The 22,814-nt window shown below is 45.2% G+C and overlaps 2 protein-coding genes across 2 annotated transcripts; both read right to left on the bottom strand.

The window, feature by feature from the left end:
• Positions 1 to 33: 33 nt before the first annotated feature.
• On the bottom strand, positions 34 to 10,712 carry LOC139443908 (uncharacterized). The gene is made up of 9 exons (XM_071224799.1): positions 10,636 to 10,712; positions 9,110 to 9,241; positions 8,664 to 8,834; positions 6,423 to 6,680; positions 5,934 to 6,107; positions 3,442 to 3,603; positions 2,991 to 3,157; positions 2,233 to 2,471; positions 34 to 1,654 (listed from the first exon to the last, which is right to left on the bottom strand). The coding sequence occupies exons 1-9, from the start codon at positions 10,706 to 10,708 to the stop codon at positions 1,321 to 1,323; spliced, it is 1,710 nt and encodes a 569-aa protein (XP_071080900.1). The 5' UTR covers positions 10,709 to 10,712; the 3' UTR covers positions 34 to 1,320.
• A 5,953-nt stretch (positions 10,713 to 16,665) lies between these two features.
• LOC139443577 (uncharacterized) lies at positions 16,666 to 22,597 on the bottom strand. The gene is made up of 2 exons (XM_071224547.1): positions 22,588 to 22,597; positions 16,666 to 18,959 (listed from the first exon to the last, which is right to left on the bottom strand). The coding sequence occupies exons 1-2, from the start codon at positions 22,595 to 22,597 to the stop codon at positions 16,666 to 16,668; spliced, it is 2,304 nt and encodes a 767-aa protein (XP_071080648.1).
• Between the last annotated feature and the right edge of the window lie 217 nt (positions 22,598 to 22,814).

Consider the following 22,814-nt stretch of genomic DNA (forward strand, 5'->3'; position numbering starts at 1 on the left):
GTCACAATGGTCTACAAAGCATTGTGATGTAATTTTACTGCAGCGATATCTACAGTGTAGATATCGCTTGATCTAATCCAAGCAATATCTCCTGTGGAAGCCAGTTTTGGATGATAAATTCACTTATCAAATCAGCCTCCCAATATGTGAGGAATTTCCAACACAAAGCATTCAACAGCACGATACAGTAATAAACAGCTGTTCGCCAGTTGAGCGAGGGCACGGTTGCACAGTCGTCTAAGGCGCCGTGATTCCCTGTGCAGAGTTGCGTCCCTTGGGCCCGCCAGAATCCTATGATTGTGGGTTCGAATCTTGGTTCGCCCCAATTATGTTTCTAGGTTTGTCAGCACCATACCCGTGCTCGTGGATTTCACCGAAGTGGTAACATGTCACCAACATTCTGTTGTGGTTGGTGTTAGACAATGTAATTGAATCATGGTGATTGTGAATTCTGAATATTCTGACTAGACATTTCTATATCATAATATGGCCAACTGTTTACAACTAACAGTAACACCACATGCATATCTAGATATTGATGGATTGTCAGAATCTGAGTGCAATTGTAAAGACTTGCAACCCAGGTAGGTAATGTGTTCATGGATGAAGGAGTATTTCTTGACTGTAGGGAATGAGGACTCTGTTATGTTGCCAATGTTTCTTATTATATCACAGTTCTGAGATCAACATTTAAACTCTGTACTACATACATTATCACATGTTTAATACTGAATACCCACATCAAGAGTTCAGTCACTACTTGTCTTTCCACACCACGAGGTTGGTCACTATTTGCATGTCTACATCACAAGGTCGGTCACTATTGTCCACGCCATAAGGTCGGTCAATATTTGTCTGACCTCATCACTGAGGGCCAATACTCACTTCACGAGGTCGGTCACTATTTCTGTCAGTCAACAGATGTCCATCAAGTGGCCATGGTATGCTCTTTAGCCCTAGTAAGGACACTACAAGTGATTCTGAAAATTGCTTACAAATAATTTGGGTGGCCATGAAATATATAACTCACTAGACTGCAAAAATACATAACATCGATAGTATTTAATCTTATGATATTCAGTAACTTTTGAGATATTTACGAAAAAAGACAAGAACATAATGTGACTGTTGTATCAAAACAATTATAGAAAACTACAATGCAGAGACACCAGTCACAGAGATTGTGTACTTTCCTCTGACCATGTGACCTTGCAGAAAGACTTCCCAGTAAATACACTACCGTCTTGGTGGATTGTCTGCATAATGGCTTGAGATTATGCAGCTATTACCCGTATTGCTCCATACTGTTCAGCCCTAGTGCTACAGAGATGCAAGCCTGCTGTTCATGAAGAGCAGGACTACTGCCACCATCAGAGGGACCGACGGGAAGCCATAGCTGCAGGCGCTGCTAATCTGGGCACCAGGCTGTTGTGTGTACTGACATGAACTGTCACCATCTTGCACCTGCCCATTACGGCAGGTCTCCTCATGACTGAAGTAGGGCACATGTCCACAGCACGCATCCCCGTCATACCGCTTGTCATATGTCTGGTTGACACAGCACATCTGATGAGGGGGCAGGACATCCCCTGGGACACAAACCAGGCAGGGGTTGTGCCCACTGTACAGGTGATAGGCCTGGGTCCTGCAGCATCTGGATATAACAGCAAGATCACTAGTGTCATACAGTATACATGGAGTTGCTTATCATTACAGTAAGCACTATATTAGTCCTCTGGATGATGAGTTTAATTTCATGCCACTTGAAACAGTGTCTCAGTTATATAACAGCACAGGTAACAGACAATGACAAGTTACTACTCTTGGGAACCCTAGGAGCAGGATTTTCAGGGACTTGAATCCACAATCAGCAGCTCCAGGCACGGCTCTAGGAAGCTTCCATTTACAGCACAGTCAGGGACACATGCAGAAATGGTAACATTGTCATTTGTATGAAGGCACAACACTAAGAATGGGCAGACACATTTCACTCCTATAGGAAATTGAATTGTGGTCTGCATGATGAGACATCACTACAAATGACTGAGTGAATGAATAGTGCTGACTTTCTTGCATCTTTATACAGCCAACATTGTAGCATACAATCATATATTTAGCCCATTGTGACATACACTGCACCATACAGAATTATCAATGCATCTCAGCTGCTTCATCTGTGTTGTATTGTGGTACTGTTGAGATATCATAGAAGGGCAAACAAAGCTCTCTTACTCCGCTTCATTGGGTGACTCATTTTGGACGTGACCCTGGCAGCACATCTGGGTGGTCTCACTGTAGACTGTCTGCTGCAGATCCCAGCGCCGGCAGCAGCCGAGAGTGTCTCCGGGAGGAAAGTCGTGGACTTGACTGTTGCAGCACACAGCCTGTTCAGGGAGGAAGCGAACACCCTCACACACTGTGTCCCGGGGGCTGATCCTCATCTCTATATCTCCCGTATAGTGGTTGCATGACTAGAACATACAAAGCCTGTGAGCAAAGGTCTCAACCTGGTTCAGAGGATGACCTGACACAATTAACAAGTGTTATGAAATGTACCTTTAGTGCTAAAAGAAAAGTAACTACTGTTCTATCTGTCCAAGGTCATTTTTGCATCTTAAATTACAGGTAAAGGGGAGGATTTATCTATGAACTTGTGATGAACTGTGTGTTCTTAGATGTTGTGGAGTTGTGTCGTTACAGTTATATACAGACCAGAAAGCCATATGAATTCTGATGGTCACAGTTCTACAGGACACAACACCATATGGATGCTGATGATCACATTGTCACAGTGTCACATTGTATGCTTCTGCTGTTCAGTATGTGTAAGTCAGTGTCATTTGTTTGTCTGTCTGCAGTACACAAAGTCATATGGATTCTTAGGGTCACAGTTCTAAGCTTGCCATCAAGAAAGAAGTTTAGTGTCTGTCTGGTGATGATGGAGCCACTATACATGTGATCGTGTTTCCCTGATGCAAGAGGGCACATACCTTCAGTGTGCTGTTGTATGTGTTGATGATGTCTCCTCCTCGGCAGCAGCTGTCATGCTGTGTTGACATTTTGTTGACTGTTGTTCCAAAACAGCACAGCTGGTGACTGGCTATCGGGAAACCACGACAGCAGTCCTGGCCCTTCCTGAGTGGTTGACTGGGGCTGCCTGCAGCAGACATGACACGAGATAATGGAGAGAATGGGGGTCAAGTGGTGCTGTATCTTGTAAATATGGCGTGTCACATGATCAGCAACAGGTAAAACTTTAAAGACTGGAAAATGGGTTATGCAATGTACAACAACTGTAGCTCTAGGCAGAAACCTGCTTATGCTGTACTGTTTCTTCCACTGGGAAGATGGTTACAAGATGTTCCATGCAGCAGGGTGCTGTCCTTCAGCATTATAGCAAGCTTAAGTGTGTGTTAAGTCAGACTGAATGAAGGTTCCTACCTGTACAGCAGTAATGAGTGAGTGTGTTGAAGGGTGTGATGTCGTCGCAGCAACTGTGCGTGTAGGGGTTGAAGACCTTGGGGCCACAGCACTGATCCTGGGGGGAGGTCTTGGCCACTGCATGGCCCTTGCAGCACAACTGATGTCGAGTGTCCACTGAACCTAGTATAACACACAGTGCAGGACTATACTGATCTCAGCTGTCATGTAACAATACTGGAGGTATCAACTGTCATATGACAATACTGGAGATATCAACTGTCATGTGACAATACTGGAGATATCAACTGTCATGTGACAATACTGGAGATATCAACTGTCATGCAACAATACTGGAGGTATCAACTTTCATGTGACAATACTGGAGGTATCAACGGTCATGCGACAATACTGGAGTTATCAACTGTCATGTGACAATACTAGAGGTATCAACTGTCATGTGACAATACTGGAGCTATCAACTGTCATGTGACAATACAGGAGGTATCAACTGTCATGTGACAATACTGGAGGTATCAACTGTCATGCGACAATACTGGAGATCTCAACTGTCATGCAACAATACTGGGGGCATCAACTGTCATGTGACAATACTGGAGATATCAACTGTCATGTGACAATACTGGAGGCATCACCTGTCATGCAACAATACTGGATGTATCAACTGCAATGTGACAATACTGGAGGTATCAACTGTCATGTGACAATACTGGAGATCTCAACTGTCATGCAACAATACTGGTGGCACCAACTGTCATGTGACAATACTGGAGGTATCAACTGTCATGCAACAATACTGGAGGTATCAACAGTCATGTGACAATACTGGAGGTATCAACTGTCATGCAACAATACTGGGGGTATCAACGGTCATTTGACAATACTGGAGGTATCAACTGTCATGCAACAATACTGGAGGTATCAACTGTCATGCAACAATACTGGAGGCATCAACTGTCATGTGACAATACTGGAGATATCAACAGTCATGCAACAATACTGGTGATATCAACTGTCGTGACAATACTGCAGGTATCAACTGTCATGCAACAATACTGGAGGTATCAACTGTCATGTGACAATACTGGAGATATCAACTGTCATGCAACAATACTGGGGGTATCAACGGTCATGTGACAATACTGGAGGTATCAACTGTCACGCGACAATACTGGAGGTATCAACTGTCATGTGACATGACTGAATATATATGCACTTGCTCATCAATACTGATACATTGGTCTCCCAAGACATGACCCTACATCACGTCCCCATATTAGCTCTCGGCTACCTCAAACGGACATACAAGACTCGTCACTCTGACATACAATACCCCCACATGGACATACGAGACTCTCACACGGACATTACAGACCCTCACACAGACATACGAGACCCCTCACACAGACATACGATACCTTAACACGAACATAACAGACTCTCACATGAACATACGAGCCTCCTCACGCGGACATACGAGACCCTCACACAGACATGACAGACCCTCACACGGACCCCTCACTCTACCACGGATCTTTATGGGTCCTCACACGGACATTACATACCCTCGCACGGACATTACAGACCCTCGCACTGACATACGAGACCCTCACACGGACATACGAGACCCCTCACACAGACATTACAGACCCTCACACGGACATTACAGAACCTCACACTGAATTAACAGACCCCCACACGGACATACGAGACCCCTCACACAAACATTACAGACCCTCACACAGACATTACAGACCCTCACACGGACAAAACAGACCCTCACACGGACCTTACAGACCCTCACACGGACATATCAGACCCCTCACACAGACATCACAAACCCTCACACAGACATTACAGACCCTCACGCGGACATTACGGACCCTCACACAGACATTACGGACCCTCACACAGACATTAGAGACCCTCACACAGACATTACAGACCCTCACATGGACATTACACACCCTCACACGGACATAACAGACCCTCACACAGACATTACAGACCCTCACACGGACATTACAGACCCTCACACAGACATTACAGACCCTCACACGGACATTACAGACCCTCACACGGACAAAACAGACCCTCACACGGACCTTACAGACCCTCACACTGACATACGAGACCCTCACACGGACATATCAGACCCCTCACACAGACATCACAAACCCTCACACAGACATTACAGACCCTTACGCGGACATTACAGACCCTCACACAGACATTACAGACCCTCACTCAGACATTACAGACCCTCACACAGACATTACAGACACATAGACATACGAGACCCCTCATACAGGCATTACAGACCCTCACGAGGACATACGTGACCCCTCACACAGACATTTCAGACCCTCACACGGACATTACAGACCCTCACACGGACATTACAGACCCTCACACGGACATAACAGACCGTCACACAGACATAACAGACCCTCCCACGGACATACGAGACACTCCCACGGCTATATACACACCTGCCCCACAGCATGCCAGGTGCTCTGTCCTCCCCACCACGTTGCCAGCTAGACCTGTGCCTGGACAGCATGTTTGTGTGGAGATGTTGTACACAGCCCGGCCACAGCACTGTACATCAGGGTTTTCCTGCCCGATGTTCCACGGGTTGAGGTGAGGGACATTGTGCACCCTGTCTGATATACATAAATAAAAGTATTTATAAAGTATTGGTATATAATATAAAAATATCTTTTGATGGACTAAAAGTATATTATTTTGTAAAAGTATATTATACCTGCAGTCAGCGTGAACATGTGATGCACTTTGTATGTCATTTTCTATGTAGCTCATACTTTTTTAAAGAACCGAAAAATAAGTGTGAAATGACTTTTTAAGCTACCAACCACAGTTCACAAACAAATTCCAAATTTGGAAAAGATATGTCCCAAATATGTCAAGCTGCTTTTCCCTTGCTGCTTCTCTGATGATTCTTGGGTATGTGCACTTACCAAGACAGCATTTGTGAGTGCGGAGACTGATGACTCGGCCTCCACACACTTGCTTCTGGAGATCCACAGCCACTTCCTTGCCGTTCACCCTATTGCACTGTTGGAGCCTCTGGTCTATCACCTTGATGCCGCAGCACTGGAAGTTTGGGCCGGACACATGTTTCCTCACCTGGCTGGGGTTGTCCTCGGCATAGCAGCAGAGGGTTTTATGTCTGTTGACCAACTGACCTCCACAGCACTGCATGTCACCAGGGTTGGCTGGAGGAGGGAATAGGCACGCATTATCACACAGGCTTACACATGATCACACTGGCTTTCACATATGATCACACTATCTTACTCGTTATCACACATGCTTACACAGTATCACACGGGTTTACACATTATCACACAGGTTTACACATTATCACACGGGCTTACACATGATGACAGGCTTACACATGATCACACGGGCTTACACATGATTACACAGGCTTACACATGATCACACTGGACTACACATGATCACATTGGCTTACACATTATCACATTGTCGTACACATTATCCAGGCCTACACAGTATCACACGGGTTTACACATTATCACACAGGTTTACACATTATCACACGGGCTGACACATGATCACACAGGATTACACATGATCACACTGGATTACACATGACCACACTGGCTTTCACATATGATCACACTATCTAACACGTTATCACACGGGTTTACACATTATCACACAGGTTTACACATTATCACACGGCCTTACACATGATCACATTGTCTTACACATGATCACAGGGGCTTACACATGATTACACAGGCTTACACATGATCGCACTGGACTACACATGATCACATTGGCTTACACATTATCACATTGTTGTACACATTATCTACGCTTACACAGTATCACACGAGTTTACACATTATCACACGGCCTTACACATGATGACAGGCTTACACATGATCACAGGGGCTTACACATGATTACACAGGCTTACACATGATCGCACTGGACTACACATGATCACATTGGCTTACACATTATCACATTGTTGTACACATTATCTACGCTTACACAGTATCACACGAGTTTACACATTATCACACGGCCTTACACATGATGACAGGCTTACACATGATCACAGGGGCTTACACATGATTACACAGGCTTACACATGATCGCACTGGACTACACATGATCACATTGGCTTACACATTATCACATTGTTGTACACATTATCTACGCTTACACAGTATCACACGGGTTTACACATTATCACACGGCCTCACACATGATGACACCGGATTACACATGATCACATTGTCTTACACAGTATCACACTGTCTTACAGATGATCACACGGGCTTACACATGATCACACCGGATTACACATGATCACATTGTCTTACACAGTATCACACTGTCTTACAGATGATCACACGGGCTTACACATGATCACACTGGATTACGCATGATCACACGGGCTTACACATGATCACACGGGCTTACACATGATCACACGGGCTTACACATGATCACACGGGCTTACACGTGATCACATGGGCTTACATATGATCACACGGGCTTACACATGATCACATGGGCTTACATATGATCACACAGGCTTACACGTGATCACACGGGCTTACACAGTATCACACTGGCTTACACATGATCACACGGGCTTACACGTGATCACACGGGCTTACACATGATCACACGGGCTTACACGTGATCACACGGGCTTACACATGATCACATTGGCCTACACATGATCACACGGGCTTACACATGATCACACGGGCTTACACATGATCACATTGGCCTACACATGATCACACGGGCTTACACATGATCACACGGGCTTACACGTGATCACACGGGCTTACACATGATCACATTGGCCTACACATGATCACACGGGTTTACACATGATCACACGGGCTTACACATGATCACATTGGCCTACACATGATCACACGGGCTTACACATGATCACACGGGCTTACACATGATCACACGGGCACACTGGCTGACATAGGGTGTGGGGTGGGCACACATTGGCAACAATCAGGGCGAACACTATGTACCCCGTCACTGATACAGTCTACTTCGTCACACTGCAAAGGGTGCTTCGCAAACTATCAAAACAATTATATAGGTGTCAGCAACAGCATGGAGCCAAATTAATATTTCTCAGTGAGAAGTACAATAAATATATTCTACTATTGCCTACGAGACCTCACCTGCTTTGGAGTACTCTGCAACTGTATTGTTACAGCAGGTGCTGTGGTTGAGAAGAATCGCCCTGTTGCCGCAACACGTGCGCTCGACCTCTCCACCAGACTCCATGATATACCTAGGCATGACCCTCCCCGCACAACAGATGTTGTACCTCGTGTTGAACACCGTCGTGTCTGGAACAGAGAGGCATTAGTCCCCAGTGTTGTTGTTACATCAACCGTCCCTTTACATATCTTGTTATGCAATTAATTTTGTCTTTTTCTTGTTTAATATCAGAATTCGTTCCCAGCCTTTCATTACATATGCGATTTGGACTTAAAATTGATTTGATAAAATCCTTCTTCGATTTCGAAAACCACAAAATACGGTTAACAAGCCCAACCAGATGACAACGTGGAAGGATTGCAAGATGATATAGTATTTGAGAGTGAGCGTTGTAAATACTAACCTTTACCATAGCAGCAGCCCTTGTCTCCTTCCCTCACCAGCCTATGGTTACAACAGAAGTGACCAGCTGGTGTACGAACAAATTGTCCATCCACAAAGCACTCATAAATTTTTTCTCCGTCAACACGAGGCGCTGAAACACAAGCACGTCATACAGATGCTGATACTACTCCCACCCTCGATATCTTGTCTGAACTGTTCTACGGTACTCGAAGACATGCAAAATTTGGAACACGCGCACCCTCCCCCAGCTGTTGAGCTGGTTGACTTGTGTGAGATCGTACCCTGGCGACACGATCAGCCACATTTATATGTGGTCACAGCCTGCAGGAACCTGTGTAAGCTTTGTTTATTCACTCAGCGCCGATTTCGTTGTGAAAAAAAATGTTCATGATGTACGTGATGCTGTGTGTCACTGTAAGCAACATAGGAGAAACTATGATCAATGTGAAAGATCGACCGCATTCAAAGCTTCGCGTGGAGACCGTAAACATATTTCATTGGATGCATGGGGTGTACACATGACGTGGACTTGATATATATAGTTATATATGTATAGCATTGTCCTGGTTATACCAACACAGATATGTACGTGTTTCTATTTTTACCTGTACTAAAGACTTTGTCAAGTAATGGTAATCCTGACAGCGATGTTAAACCCCATTTCCCGTCCGCTCACCTTGCTGTGTGATTCATGCTTTGTTCGTATTAAACAGGTGTCATCCGGACTCCTTAATCTGGATCATTTATATAACGTTCGATTTAGATAAACTGACACACGACCATCGACAGGAGCAGTACTACCGAGCTCAATCATTGGACATCACCATAAACAATTAATAATTGTATTGTATTAACCTGTATGTTAATCATTCAAATAAAACGAGACAGTCATTTATTTATTTAAAATACATATCATTCATAAGGTCGTTCAACTTAGGGGGCGGTCGGGTAGCCTAGTGGTTAAAGCGTTCGCTCGTCACGCCGAAGACCCGGGTTCGAATCCCGACATGGGTACAATGTGTGAAGCCCATTTCTGGTGTCCCCCGCCGTGATATTGCTGGAATATTGCTAAAAGCGGCGTAAAACCAAACTCACTCACTCATTCGTTCAACTTAGACATCAGGTTTTTGTTTGTTTATAATTGTTATTGTTCTAAGAGTTGTAAACTACAGTAGTATTCAGTCATATTATAGACATATTTCAGACTGCAATATATCATGATGCACTTAAAATGAAAAATGTAAACGTTTTGAAACAAAGTCAAATTTCAAACTTAAAAAGGTCATTTTTTATATTAAAGTTATTTAGGTCATCCTTTTTATAGCAATACATTTCTCAATTAAATATATGTTTTTAAGTAGTTTTAATCAGTTACATTAATTAAATACACAAATAATAGGTTTTAATATCAGTTAATATGGAACTGGGACATGGATACTGAAACATTGCATAGAGAGGGACGCCCTCCGACAGTTGGTGTACATTGTAGATATAGACCGGGAAAGAGTTGAACTGTTCACATACCTGCAGTGTACATAAGAGCACACATGAATACGCTATAGCTGCCATAGCTAAAACCTTTCTGTGGAGCAAACATGGTATTAGACAGCCTATGTCAGTCGTCGTTCAGATGTTGAAATGCTTTGCACCGTGAATTGTTCTGAATCACTTTTACACGGGAAAAGCCGCCTTGTCAAAAATAGCTGTGACATAATTTCCAGTCAAAATCCCGTACATTTTCCATGTGACCTCCCTAACATACAATATAAATATGCAATATAGTAAACGAATTATAATTAAGCAGTAAGGTATTTCGATTTTATTCCGATGTTTGAATGGTATACCGAGATTAAGATAGTACACATATCTGACAATACAGAGCAGGCCAGGCACCAGTAACAGGGACGAAGATGTTGCAATTGGTTTATGCGTCATTTGGATATTTATACAGTTGATGATTGGCCATCATACGCCATACAGAATAATATGATGCAATAAGATAGCATGTAGTTTGTGTGTGTTTGTATATCCACCTTTATGTATATGTATATCCCCCCACGATATGCGGAGTGAAATAGGGAAATCCGCCGATGTTCCACCGCGCTGCGGAGCGAGCCGTAAAATCTCCAGTATAGTGTCTGCACACACACACACACACACACACACACACACACATATTTGAACACACACACATATATATTTTCCCCCTTATATTTGAACACGAGAACGGCATTGTAACCAAAATGATTTTGCACACTTCTTAAAAACCTAAATTCATCAACAATAATAATTTCACAGACTAATTAAATGTATTTAATCGTTAAAAAACAAATGTAGACGATAATACGTAATATAGCAGTGACATCGCTCGCCGCAATAATGCTACAAAGCCTACGAAAGTTGTTAGTTGTTTTATTTTTAAAAAAGTATGCGAAACCATAACATCTAGAACCCAATATTTGTCCCTTCTCTCAACACGGATCCTTAATACATTCGGCCGTGTCGTCAAGAACCCCTTTATCTGCCCTTCTCTCAACACGAACATGTAATACACTCGGCCGTGACGTCAAACATTGGCCAAACATTGTATGACGCAAGCTCTGACGTTCATACAGTTTTGCCCTCACTCTATTAAGGTTCATACTTCCAGTAAACTCACACAAAGTGAAAGTCAATTCTTAAATACAGTCGGCCGTAACGTCAAGCTGCTTTTAACCAAAACAGTGATATCGATATATGTAGTTATTGCTGACACGGATTTCGGTTATAACACACTGCTTTTAGATTATAAAACACTAAAAGATATGCCAATCATACTCACCCATTACAGCAGCGCACAGTGCTATATAAATCCACATGACTTGACTGTCGAAGTAATGGAAAGTCATCACATCTGATACATCTAACATTGCAGCGCCTTGCACGTCCGACCCTGTCTTATCCTGTGACGGTAATACGACTTCACAGCGACGACGTCGGTGTATATTGATTGACAAGAGGTAGTTCCCAGAAAATATGCTCACAATGGAATTCCCGTCTTTTTTTTAGTTCTGGGATTTGTACATTTTACTTTCTGTTGCACAAGTGTGTATGAAGTTAGAATCGCCATGTATAGCGCAAATATGAAGAAGGGTAGTTCACCACGTTACAGCGGGTGCACCGAGGCCCCAATGGATTATTAACCTTCTTTCTAAAACGTTTTTTTTAGGAAACTGGAGCATCACCATTAAATATATAAATAACACATTTATCCACTATCTAATGTTAATATATCTTGAACGGAGAGGCCACAAGAAAGATGGTGCTATTCAGAAGGCCGCAAAATGGATGGGTTTAGGCCCTGCCAGCCATCATGGGTGTACGCAGCATTAGCATAAAATAACAGAATGATGATACAACACGCTGTTACACGTGCCTAAACTAAACCCATATGAAACACTGATGAATGTTGCTTATGTTATGACAGAGTTGTCACATGCTGACGTTCTGAAGATTGCAATGTTCCAGCTGACAACCGGATTCAGTGCACTCACCTATGATGGACTTAATGTACATTTGAACTCTTTATATGGTCAGCTGTAAGAAAGTCATACAACAAAGATGAGCAGTGAGTGAGCAGTTTGTCATTCAGCGCCGCGTGTCCAGATTTACAGTTAATGGTGTGGGAAGAATGACAAAGTGATCAAAATCGTCCATGTTTGCCACACAGGCAAAACAAACGAGCAATGTCTTTAAAATCAGTGTTTTAAATCGGACACGACAGCTCTCTTGTGAAAGATCTAAATTTGATGACACTGGAAAACGACCACGCGCATGGTGAATCAGGGCGCATCTAAGATTCGAAACATGCACGACCCGCGAGTTGCTGTGACCTGTGGACTACCTGTCCCCTGATTCCAACCAAAGAACAAAGCTTGTCGATATACCGACAACAACATCAATGGTGCAATAAATAGTGTTTAATACACGAGTGTCTGTCAGATACTATTTATCTTACAACGAATTGCTTCAAAACGAATCTAACGAGAGAAAGCGAGTTGTGAGATAAATGTTATATGAGAGTCACGAGTGCAGTAAGAGTGTTTCTTACCCGAAAATCACACCACTCGACGCATTTTGTCTATGCTCATTTTCGCATTGGCTCGTTAATACATAACACACACAGTCATGCAGACGCTGAGGTACCCTGGCGCTTAAAGCGTTGGCTCGTCACGCCGAAGACCGGGTTCGATTCCCCACATGGGTACAATGTGTGAAGCCCATTTTCCGGTGTTTCTTGCCGTGATATTGCTGGAATATTGCTGAAATCGTCGTAAAACCATACTCACTCACTCTCACTCACAACTATCACGAGTGACGTGATCCGACTAACAACTACTCATAACTAATGTGACCCTACACTAAAAGGCTTCCGCCATATCTGTGGATTATCAAGAAGACGAATTTTCACCTCAACGAAATTACTTAATAAGTATTAAGTATCTGTTAAGTATTAATGCGCCACTGCATCATGAGAATAGAAAAAATGCATTGATTGATGCTAAAGTGATGCGATATAAGGTGTATACCTGTCAGATACCATATATCTTACAAGTTGTTTTAAAACGTATCAAACGAGCGAAAGCGAACCATGAGTGACGTTAAACATTATTGTACTCACACAGATACCGAAGATGAATGCCATTTCCTTACTACATGCTCTTTTTATTCAGGTATTAGATATAGTGTCTGTACGACAGCCAGCATATTAAATCCATCATTCCCAAAATGATGTGTGATGCAATCTGGGCCTCTGGCCGCTCTTGCATATCGTTCACTGTATACCATTCATGTTTCATCGTAGAATACGTGCACAGTTGTAGTTATTAAACAAGCGTTAACATATTGTGATATTTTTAGGTATCGCTAACTCCCAAATATAACAAATTTAAATATGTAAAAATCGTGTCTCATATGCCTTTTGGCATTAATATAAGCCATGGGCGAAAAATATCTTTATTTCTGTATAAATAACCACCAAAGACAATAGATAGATCTTACTTGTGCACCCCCCTTTTCAAAAAAGCTGTATCCCCCTGTAAGCTGTCCTGCAATATATGACCCGCACATATAATAAACTCCCTCTTCTGTTATACAGACAAGTGTGCAGGAATAGCTAAGACAGTTATGAAAAGGTGATACGTGTGGGTCAACACAGTGCGTCAGTCCACGTCATGAAGATGCCGAAGATTCGCACAGGGAGAACACAAAACACCTGACGTGGAAGTGCTTTTCTCCGCGGAAACACAGCCCAACAGCGTATGTGTTGGCCCTGCCTGCGCAAATATATGATTCGTTATTAAATATCTCTTATTCGTATCTCTGTGTTTCTATAGTCTGGTTATTCCTTAGCTTTGGGGAACATCAGAATGTTACATGCAGGCACTATTTTTTTAAGCTGACACGAATTTTCAGCATCTGTACTGACAGTGTACCGAACCTTCAGCACCTGTACTGACAGTGTACCGAACCTTCAGCATCTGTACTGACAGTGTACCGAACCTTCAGCAGCTGTACTGACAGTGTACCGAACCTTCAGCAGCTGTACTGACAGTGTACCGAACCTTCAGCAGCTGTACTGACAGTGTACCGAACCTTCAGCAGCTGTACTGACAGTGTACCGAACCTTCAGCAGCTGTACTGACAGTGTACCGAACCTTCAGCAGCTGTACTGACAGTGTACCGAACCTTCAGCAGCTGTACTGACAGTGTACCGAACCTTCAGCAGCTGTACTGACAGTGTACCGAACCTTCAGCAGCTGTACACTTCTGACATCTGTGACTCAGTGTACAAAAATCTGTTGAATAAAATACCTCAGATGTTACACATTATATTCATTTCCTAAATTAATATCTTTATGTAATTTACCTAGATGATATCGATATGTGAGAAAAACAATAGTAAACTCAGTCGGACATATTCTTTGCTATGCGACAAAAGATTAATCATTCAGAAAACTTTAATAGTCTCAGATATATGAACAAGATTCATATGTAAAAAATGTATATGTGTGTACATGTGTAGAGCCACGCATACAATATAAACTGCCGAGTGAAAGAAAGTATGTACTCTTGTTGCGCAAGTTGACGACGGGAATAGAGAGCCGTGAAACAGCGCAAAACCAAATCATATAGCCGAAGCCCAGGATACACCCAGATACACCTAAATACATCATCATACTCTTACATACATCATGAAACGCTATGATACACCTAGAGACACATCATGATACATGTATATATATTTGGATACACCTAGATACATCTATGTACATCATCCTACACTTACAATTACAACTGATACACCGCCAGACCGCGATGGAAGCGTTGTGTTTGTAGGTGGAACCGATGCGTCAGGGCATGTCCACGGTGCATACTCCCCAGACTCAACAGTTCACCATGTAGTTGCTAAGATCGTGTAACATGGGTTTTATCATTATATTTTAGTCTGTCCCGATCACAGGGCCATATAACTAATGATAGCCAACAAACTCGCAGACGGCCCGAAGGTTCTTCTTCTTCTAACAATTATTAGATTTAAGGTGTTAGGGACACCGGCGTATGTGTGAGGGTTTCGCTGTGAATCACTCAACCGCCACGTCTTCATCATCACTGCAGGGGCAGAGCGCAGCCATTTCAAAGACAGTCATCCTGGCTTTCTCTGTTACTGCAGCTGATTCAGTTACTGCTGTCCTCATATCATTACTTCTGTACCACATAACCTCACTGCAAGACCACAGGTCAGACTGATAGCTGCGTGACCTTGCCGCTGCCTTCCAGCTGGGGTCGGTGTTCCTGTGGTGAGGATTGGCAACATATACATTTCTGGGGTTTGCCTGGACTTTCTTGAAACTTTTGACCGGTTTTCCCAGCAATTCCTGGAAATCTATAGAGCTGGAATTTACAGAGATAGAGGAAGCCGAGGATCGGTCGGGGGGAATTGGGTGGGGGCCAAGTGTCGCGGTCGGTGGCTATGACACTGAGCTGAGGGAGAGGGATGGTTTGGGAGAGGAAGGGTGGGTCGGGGAAAGGGAGTGTGGGAACGTAATATGATGTGGTTGTGAGTAAGTGCTGGGCAGTGGTGTGGTTGTGAGGGGTGTGGTTGTGAGTAAGTGCTGGGCAGTGGTGTGGTTGTGAGTTGTGTGGTTGTGAGTAAGTGCTGGGCAGTGGTGTGGTTGTGAGGGGTGTGGTTGTGAGGGGTGTGGTTGTGAGTGGTGTGGTTGTGAGGGATGTGGTTGTGAGTAAGTGCTGGGCAGTGGTGTGGTTGTGAGGGGTGTGGTTGTGAGGGGTGTGGTTGTGAGTAAGTGCTGGGCAGTGGTGTGGTTGTGAGGGGTGTGGTTGTGAGGGGTGTGGTTGTGAGTAAGTGCTGGGCAGTGGTGTGGTTGTGAGGGGTGTGGTTGTGAGTGGTGTGGTTGTGAGTAAGTGCTGGGCAGTGGTGTGGTTGTGAGGGGTGTGGTTGTGAGGGGTGTGGTTGTGAGTAAGTGCTGGGCAGTGGTGTGGTTGTGAGGGGTGTGGTTATGAGTAAGTGCTGGGCAGTGGTGTGGTTGTGAGGGGTGTGGTTGTGAGGGGTGTGGTTGTGAGTAAGTGCTGGGCAGTGGTGTGGTTGTGAGGGGTGTGGTTGTGAGGGGTGTGGTTGTGAGTGGTGTGGTTGTGAGTTGTGTGGTTGTGAGTAAGTGCTGGGCAGTGGTGTGGTTGTGAGGGGTGTGGTTGTGAGGGGTGTGGTTGTGAGTAAGTGCTGGGCAGTGGTGTGGTTGTGAGGGGTGTGGTTGTGAGGGGTGTGGTTGTGAGTAAGTGCTGGGCAGTGGTGTGGTTGTGAGGGGTGTGGTTGTGAGGGGTGTGGTTGTGAGTGGTGTGGTTGTGAGTTGTGTGGTTGTGAGTAAGTGCTGGGCAGTGGTGTGGTTGTGAGGGGTGTGGTTGTGAGTAAGTGCTGGGCAGTGGTGTGGTTGTGAGGGGTGTGGTTATGAGTAAGTGCTGGGCAGTGGTGTGGTTGTGAGGGGTGTGGTTGTGAGGGGTGTGGTTGTGAGTAAGTGCTGGGCAGTGGTGTGGCTGTGAGGGGTGTGGTTGTGAGGGGTGTGGTTGTGAGTGGTATGGTTGTGAGTAAGTGCTGGGCAGTGGTGTGGTTGTGAGGGGTGTGGTTGTGAGGGGTGTGGTTGTGAGTAAGTGCTGGGCAGTGGTGTGGTTGTGAGGGGTGTGGTTGTGAGGGGTGTGGTTGTGAGTGGTGTGGTTGTGAGGGATGTGGTTGTGAGTAGGTGCTGGGCAGTGGTGTGGTTGTGAGGGGTGTGGTTGTGAGGGGTGTGGTTGTGAGTAAGTGCTGGGCAGTGGTGTGGTTGTGAGGGGTGTGGTTGTGAGGGGTGTGGTTGTGAGGGGTGTGGTTGTAAGTGCTGGGCAGTGGTGTGGTTGTGAGGGGTGTGGTTGTGAGGGGTGTGGTTGTGAGTAAGTGCTGGGCAGTGGTGTGGTTGTGAGGGGTGTGGTTGTGAGGGGTGTGGTTGTGAGTGGTGTGGTTGTGAGGGGTGTGGTTGTGAGTAAGTGCTGGGCAGTGGTGTGGTTGTGAGGGGTGTGGTTGTGAGTAAGTGCTGGGCAGTGGTGTGGTTGTGAGGGGTGTGGTTGTGAGGGGTGTGGTTGTGAGTGGTGTGGTTGTGAGGGATGTGGTTGTGAGTAGGTGCTGGGCAGTGGTGTGGTTGTGAGGGGTGTGGTTGTGAGGGGTGTGGTTGTGAGTAAGTGCTGGGCAGTGGTGTGGTTGTGAGGGGTGTGGTTGTGAGGGGTGTGGTTGTGAGGGGTGTGGTTGTAAGTGCTGGGCAGTGGTGTGGTTGTGAGGGGTGTGGTTGTGAGGGGTGTGGTTGTGAGTAAGTGCTGGGCAGTGGTGTGGTTGTGAGGGGTGTGGTTGTGAGGGGTGTGGTTGTGAGTGGTGTGGTTGTGAGGGATGTGGTTGTGAGTAAGTGCTGGGCAGTGGTGTGGTTGTGAGGGGTGTGGTTGTGAGTAAGTGCTGGGCAGTGGTGTGGTTGTGAGGGGTGTGGTTGTGAGGGGTGTGGTTGTGAGTAAGTGCTGGGCAGTGGTGTGGTTGTGAGGGGTGTGGCTGTGAGGGGTGTGGTTGTGAGTAAGTGCTGGGCAGTGGTGTGGTTGTGAGGGGTGTGGTTGTGAGTTGTGTGGTTGTGAGTAAGTGCTGGGCAGTGGTGTGGTTGTGAGGGGTGTGGTTGTGAGGGGTGTGGTTGTGAGTGGTGTGGTTGTGAGGGATGTGGTTGTGAGTAAGTGCTGGGCAGTGGTGTGGTTGTGAGGGGTGTGGTTGTGAGTAAGTGCTGGGCAGTGGTGTGGTTGTGAGGGGTGTGGTTGTGAGGGGTGTGGTTGTGAGGGGTGTGGTTGTGAGTTGTGTGGTTGTGAGTAAGTGCTGGGCAGTGGTGTGGTTGTGAGGGGTGTGGTTGTGAGGGGTGTGGTTGTTAGTAAGTGCTGGGCAGTGGTGTGGTTGTGAGGGGTGTGGTTGTGAGTAAGTGCTGGGCAGTGGTGTGGTTGTGAGGGGTGTGGTTGTGAGGAATGTGGTTGTGAGTAAGTGCTGGGCAGTGGTGTGGTTGTGAGGGGTGTGGTTGTGAGTTGTGTGGTTGTGAGTAAGTGCTGGGCAGTGGTGTGGTTGTGAGGGGTGTGGTTGTGAGGGGTGTGGTTGTGAGGGGTGTGGTTGTGAGGGGTGTGGTTGTGAGTAAGTGCTGGGCAGTGGTGTGGTTGTGAGTATGTGCTGGGCAGTGGTGTGGTTGTGAGGGGTGTGGTTGTGAGTAAGTGCTGGGCAGTGGTGTGGTTGTGAGGGGTGTAGTTATGAGTAAGTGCTGGGCAGTGGTGTGGTTGTGAGGGGTGTGGTTGTGAGTAAGTGCTGGGCAGTGGTGTGGTTGTGAGGTGTGTGGTTATGAGTAAGTGCTGGGCAGTGGTGTGGTTGTGAGGGGTGTGGTTGTGAGAGAAGGGCGGGAGAAAGGGTGGGGTTTAGAGGGAAGAGTGGCTCAATTTCGAGATTTTAATCTGTCGTATTGCGATTTATGAATGTGTTTGTCAAGTACTACCTAGATACCATAGAGATGTTAATCTTCAATCATCTAGATTGTATTATTAATCGTTTCTACTGGTGCAGCTCGGTATCGACGTCAACTAAATATATTCCAGCTTGTCATCTGTGTTAACTAGTCAATTATGATTGGGGTTATATGGCATATTATATATGAAATCGCTAAATATAATCTTATCATATATGGCGTGTAGTGCATTATGAGCTGGGTGTTTCAGAGTCACAGTGGGGAAGGAGGATAAAGTACCTTTTCTTTAAATACAAAGGTATGGATGCAAGCATGCTGTGTAGCAAGCCCAGACCTGCAGGGCGGAATTCACGGGGAAGTCCCACTAGTTTCCGCTGATACGGTGGAAATAACCTCAGGTATTATGACCGCGATTATATCTAGAGCAAACATGACGCACACATATATAAAGGAGTTTGGACAAGCACGAATATCTGGATATTGATTATCGCCAATAACGATGACCTCACGTTTATAAATAGACTAGCCTTGTCTTGTCACAAGTTGAGTGGTGTACGAGAGCGCGTTGATGGTGGCAAAATCAAATAGTCGTGCAAATTGAATGAGTGAGTGAGTATGGTTTTACGCCGTTTTTAGCAATATTCCAGCAATATCACGGCGGGGGACACCAGAAATGGGCATCACACATTGTACCCATGTCTGGAATCGAACCCGTGTCTTCGGCTTGACGAGCGAACGCTTTAACCACTAGGCTACCCGACAGCCGTGCGAAGCAAAGTCCACTACTGTATGGTGGCTGAGAGGGGCCATCGCTATATCGCCGTGAGATATACGCACGATATTGCGATAAAGCGATATTACGAGACCATATAGCGATATTGCCATACAGTCACAACGAAAAAGCGATAACACACAACGACAAAGCGACAGAACGACACGACATGACGATAACACTACCATGCACCTAATGGGTGCACGATTCGTTGTATTTCTATAACAAACTATTCCACCCCAGCCGCAAAACCACAGTCACATTGTATGAGCGTTTTGTTATTCGTTGGCGACACGACTGATCAGTTGGACTGTATAGGATAGTTGTAATTATCACTGAATCATACAAGCTGGTAGAATGAACCTATCTTCAATCTTCTTGTATGATACATGTGTAGAAAAATAGATTTGTGTAATAAATGAAAGCGAAAATAGTAATGATAAATATGATTAAATATGTACGATGACGTCATGCTATTGTTCTTGCAGTTTATTCTGAGCCAGGAATTCAATGGTCATTCTAAAACGTGCTTTGTTTCAAGAAATATTAAAACTGACGCAACATTAGTTATTATGATTTTTTAAAGAAATTGTGTATCAACCGCAGATTCTCATAATTTCTCTGTTACATGAAGTATTATTACAGTACATGACGGTGAACACACGTGATGTAGAGTTCTCGTGACCCTGACACCTCATATCATGTCTCCATGTCGGACACGTGTCCAGTCTGCAGCATGGTATCACTCAACACGTGATGTAGAGTTCTCGTGACCCTGACACCTCATATCATGTCTCCATGTCGGACATGTGTCCTGTCTGCAGCATGGTATCACTCAACACGTGATGTAGAGTTCTCGTGACCCTGACACCTCATATCATGTCTCCATGTCGGACACGTGTCCAGTCTGCAGCATGGTATCACTCAACACGTGATGTAGAGTTCTCGTGACCCTGACACCTCATATCATGTCTCCATGTCGGACACGTGTCCAGTCTGCAGCATGGTATCACTCAACACGTGATGTAGAGTTCTCGTGACCCTGACACCTCATATCATGTCTACCATGTCGGACACGTGTCCTGTCTGCAGCATGGTATCACTCAGCACGTGATGTAGAGTTCTCGTGACCCTGACACCTCATATCATGTCTCCATGTCGGACACGTGTCCAGTCTGCAGCATGGTATCACTCAACACGTGATGTAGAGTTCTCGTGACCCTGACACCTCATATCATGTCTCCATGTCAGACACGTGTCCTGTCTGCAGCATGGTATCACTCAGCACGTGATGTAGAGTTCTCGTGACCCTGACACCTCATATCATGTCTCCATGTCGGACACGTGTCCAGTCTGCAGCATGGTATCACTCAACACGTGATGTAGAGTTCTCGTGACCCTGACACCTCATATCATGTCTCCATGTCGGACACGTGTCCTGTCTGCAGCATGGTATCACTCAGCACGTGATGTAGAGTTCTCGTGACCCTGACACCTCATATCATGTCTCCATGTCGGACACGTGTCCTGTCTGCAGCATGGTATCACTCAGCACGTGGTGTAGAGTTCTCGTGACCCTGACACCTCATATCATGTCTCCATGTCGGACATGTGTCCACTGTAGTCCTGTCTGCAGCATGGTATCACTCAACACGTGATGTAGAGTTTTCGTGACCCTGACACCTCATATCATGTCTCCATGTCGGACATGTGTCTACTGTTGTCCTGTCTGCAGCATGGTATCACTCAGCACGTGATGTAGAGTTCTCGTGACCCTGACACCTCATATCATGTCTCCATGTCGGACACGTGTCCTGTCTGCAGCATGGTATCACTCAACACTTGATGTAGAGTTCTCGTGACCCTGACACCTCATATCATGTCTCCATGTCGGACATGTGTCCACTGTAGTCCTGTCTGCAGCATGGTATCACTCAACACGTGATGTAGAGTTCTCGTGACCCTGATACCTCATATCATGTCTCCATGTCGGACACGTGTCCAGTCTGCAGCATGGTATCACTCAACACGTGATGTAGAGTTCTCGTGACCCTGACACCTCATATCATGTCTCCATGTCGGACACGTGTCCTGTCTGCAGCATGGTATCACTCAGCACGTGATGTAGAGTTCTCGTGACCCTGACACCTCATATCATGTCTCCATGTCGGACACGTGTCCAGTCTGCAGCATGGTATCACTCAACACGTGATGTAGAGTTCTCGTGACCCTGACACCTCATATCATGTCTCCATGTCGGACATGTGTCCACTGTAGTCCTGTCTGCAGCATGGTATCACTCAACACGTGATGTAGAGTTCTCGTGACCCTGACACCTGATATCATGTCTCCATGTCGGACATGTGTCCTGTCTGCAGCATGGTATCACTCAACACGTGATCAGGCGTACGGTGTGTGTTACTTTCTACACTAAAACTCTTGTTAAGCGTTTCTTTTTTAAGGAGTATAAAAAGTATGTGGATTTAACTTTTTACAAGAAACTGGAGGTTCTTAATAGATTTATGACTTTTATCACAACGGCTATAAAATGGTTTGTTTCGAACATATTCCGTATCGTACTATCGCTTTGTCACGATACTGCCTGGATATCTCTGGGCGATATGGCGATGTCCCCTCTCAAACACCATCACTAACTACCTTTCGCCATGTTGATACTGGTGTACGCGTTCCTGCGTGCGTGCGTGCGTGTATGCGTGTGTTGTTAGCAGTATCCTAGCTATATGATGGTGACCTGTTAATACTCGAGTGTGGACCAGTCAGCCTAGTAATTGATATGATAAGCAACAATCCGCGCCGTCGGTGTACGATGTCACATGGATTGTGGACGTATTCTAAACCGAAATCCCCACGGGTACCCTTAATAC

This window comes from Haliotis cracherodii, unplaced genomic scaffold, assembly GCF_022045235.1.
Source record: "Haliotis cracherodii isolate W230 unplaced genomic scaffold, xgHalCrac1.p SCAF_5, whole genome shotgun sequence".
Taxonomy (NCBI): domain Eukaryota; kingdom Metazoa; phylum Mollusca; class Gastropoda; order Lepetellida; family Haliotidae; genus Haliotis; species Haliotis cracherodii.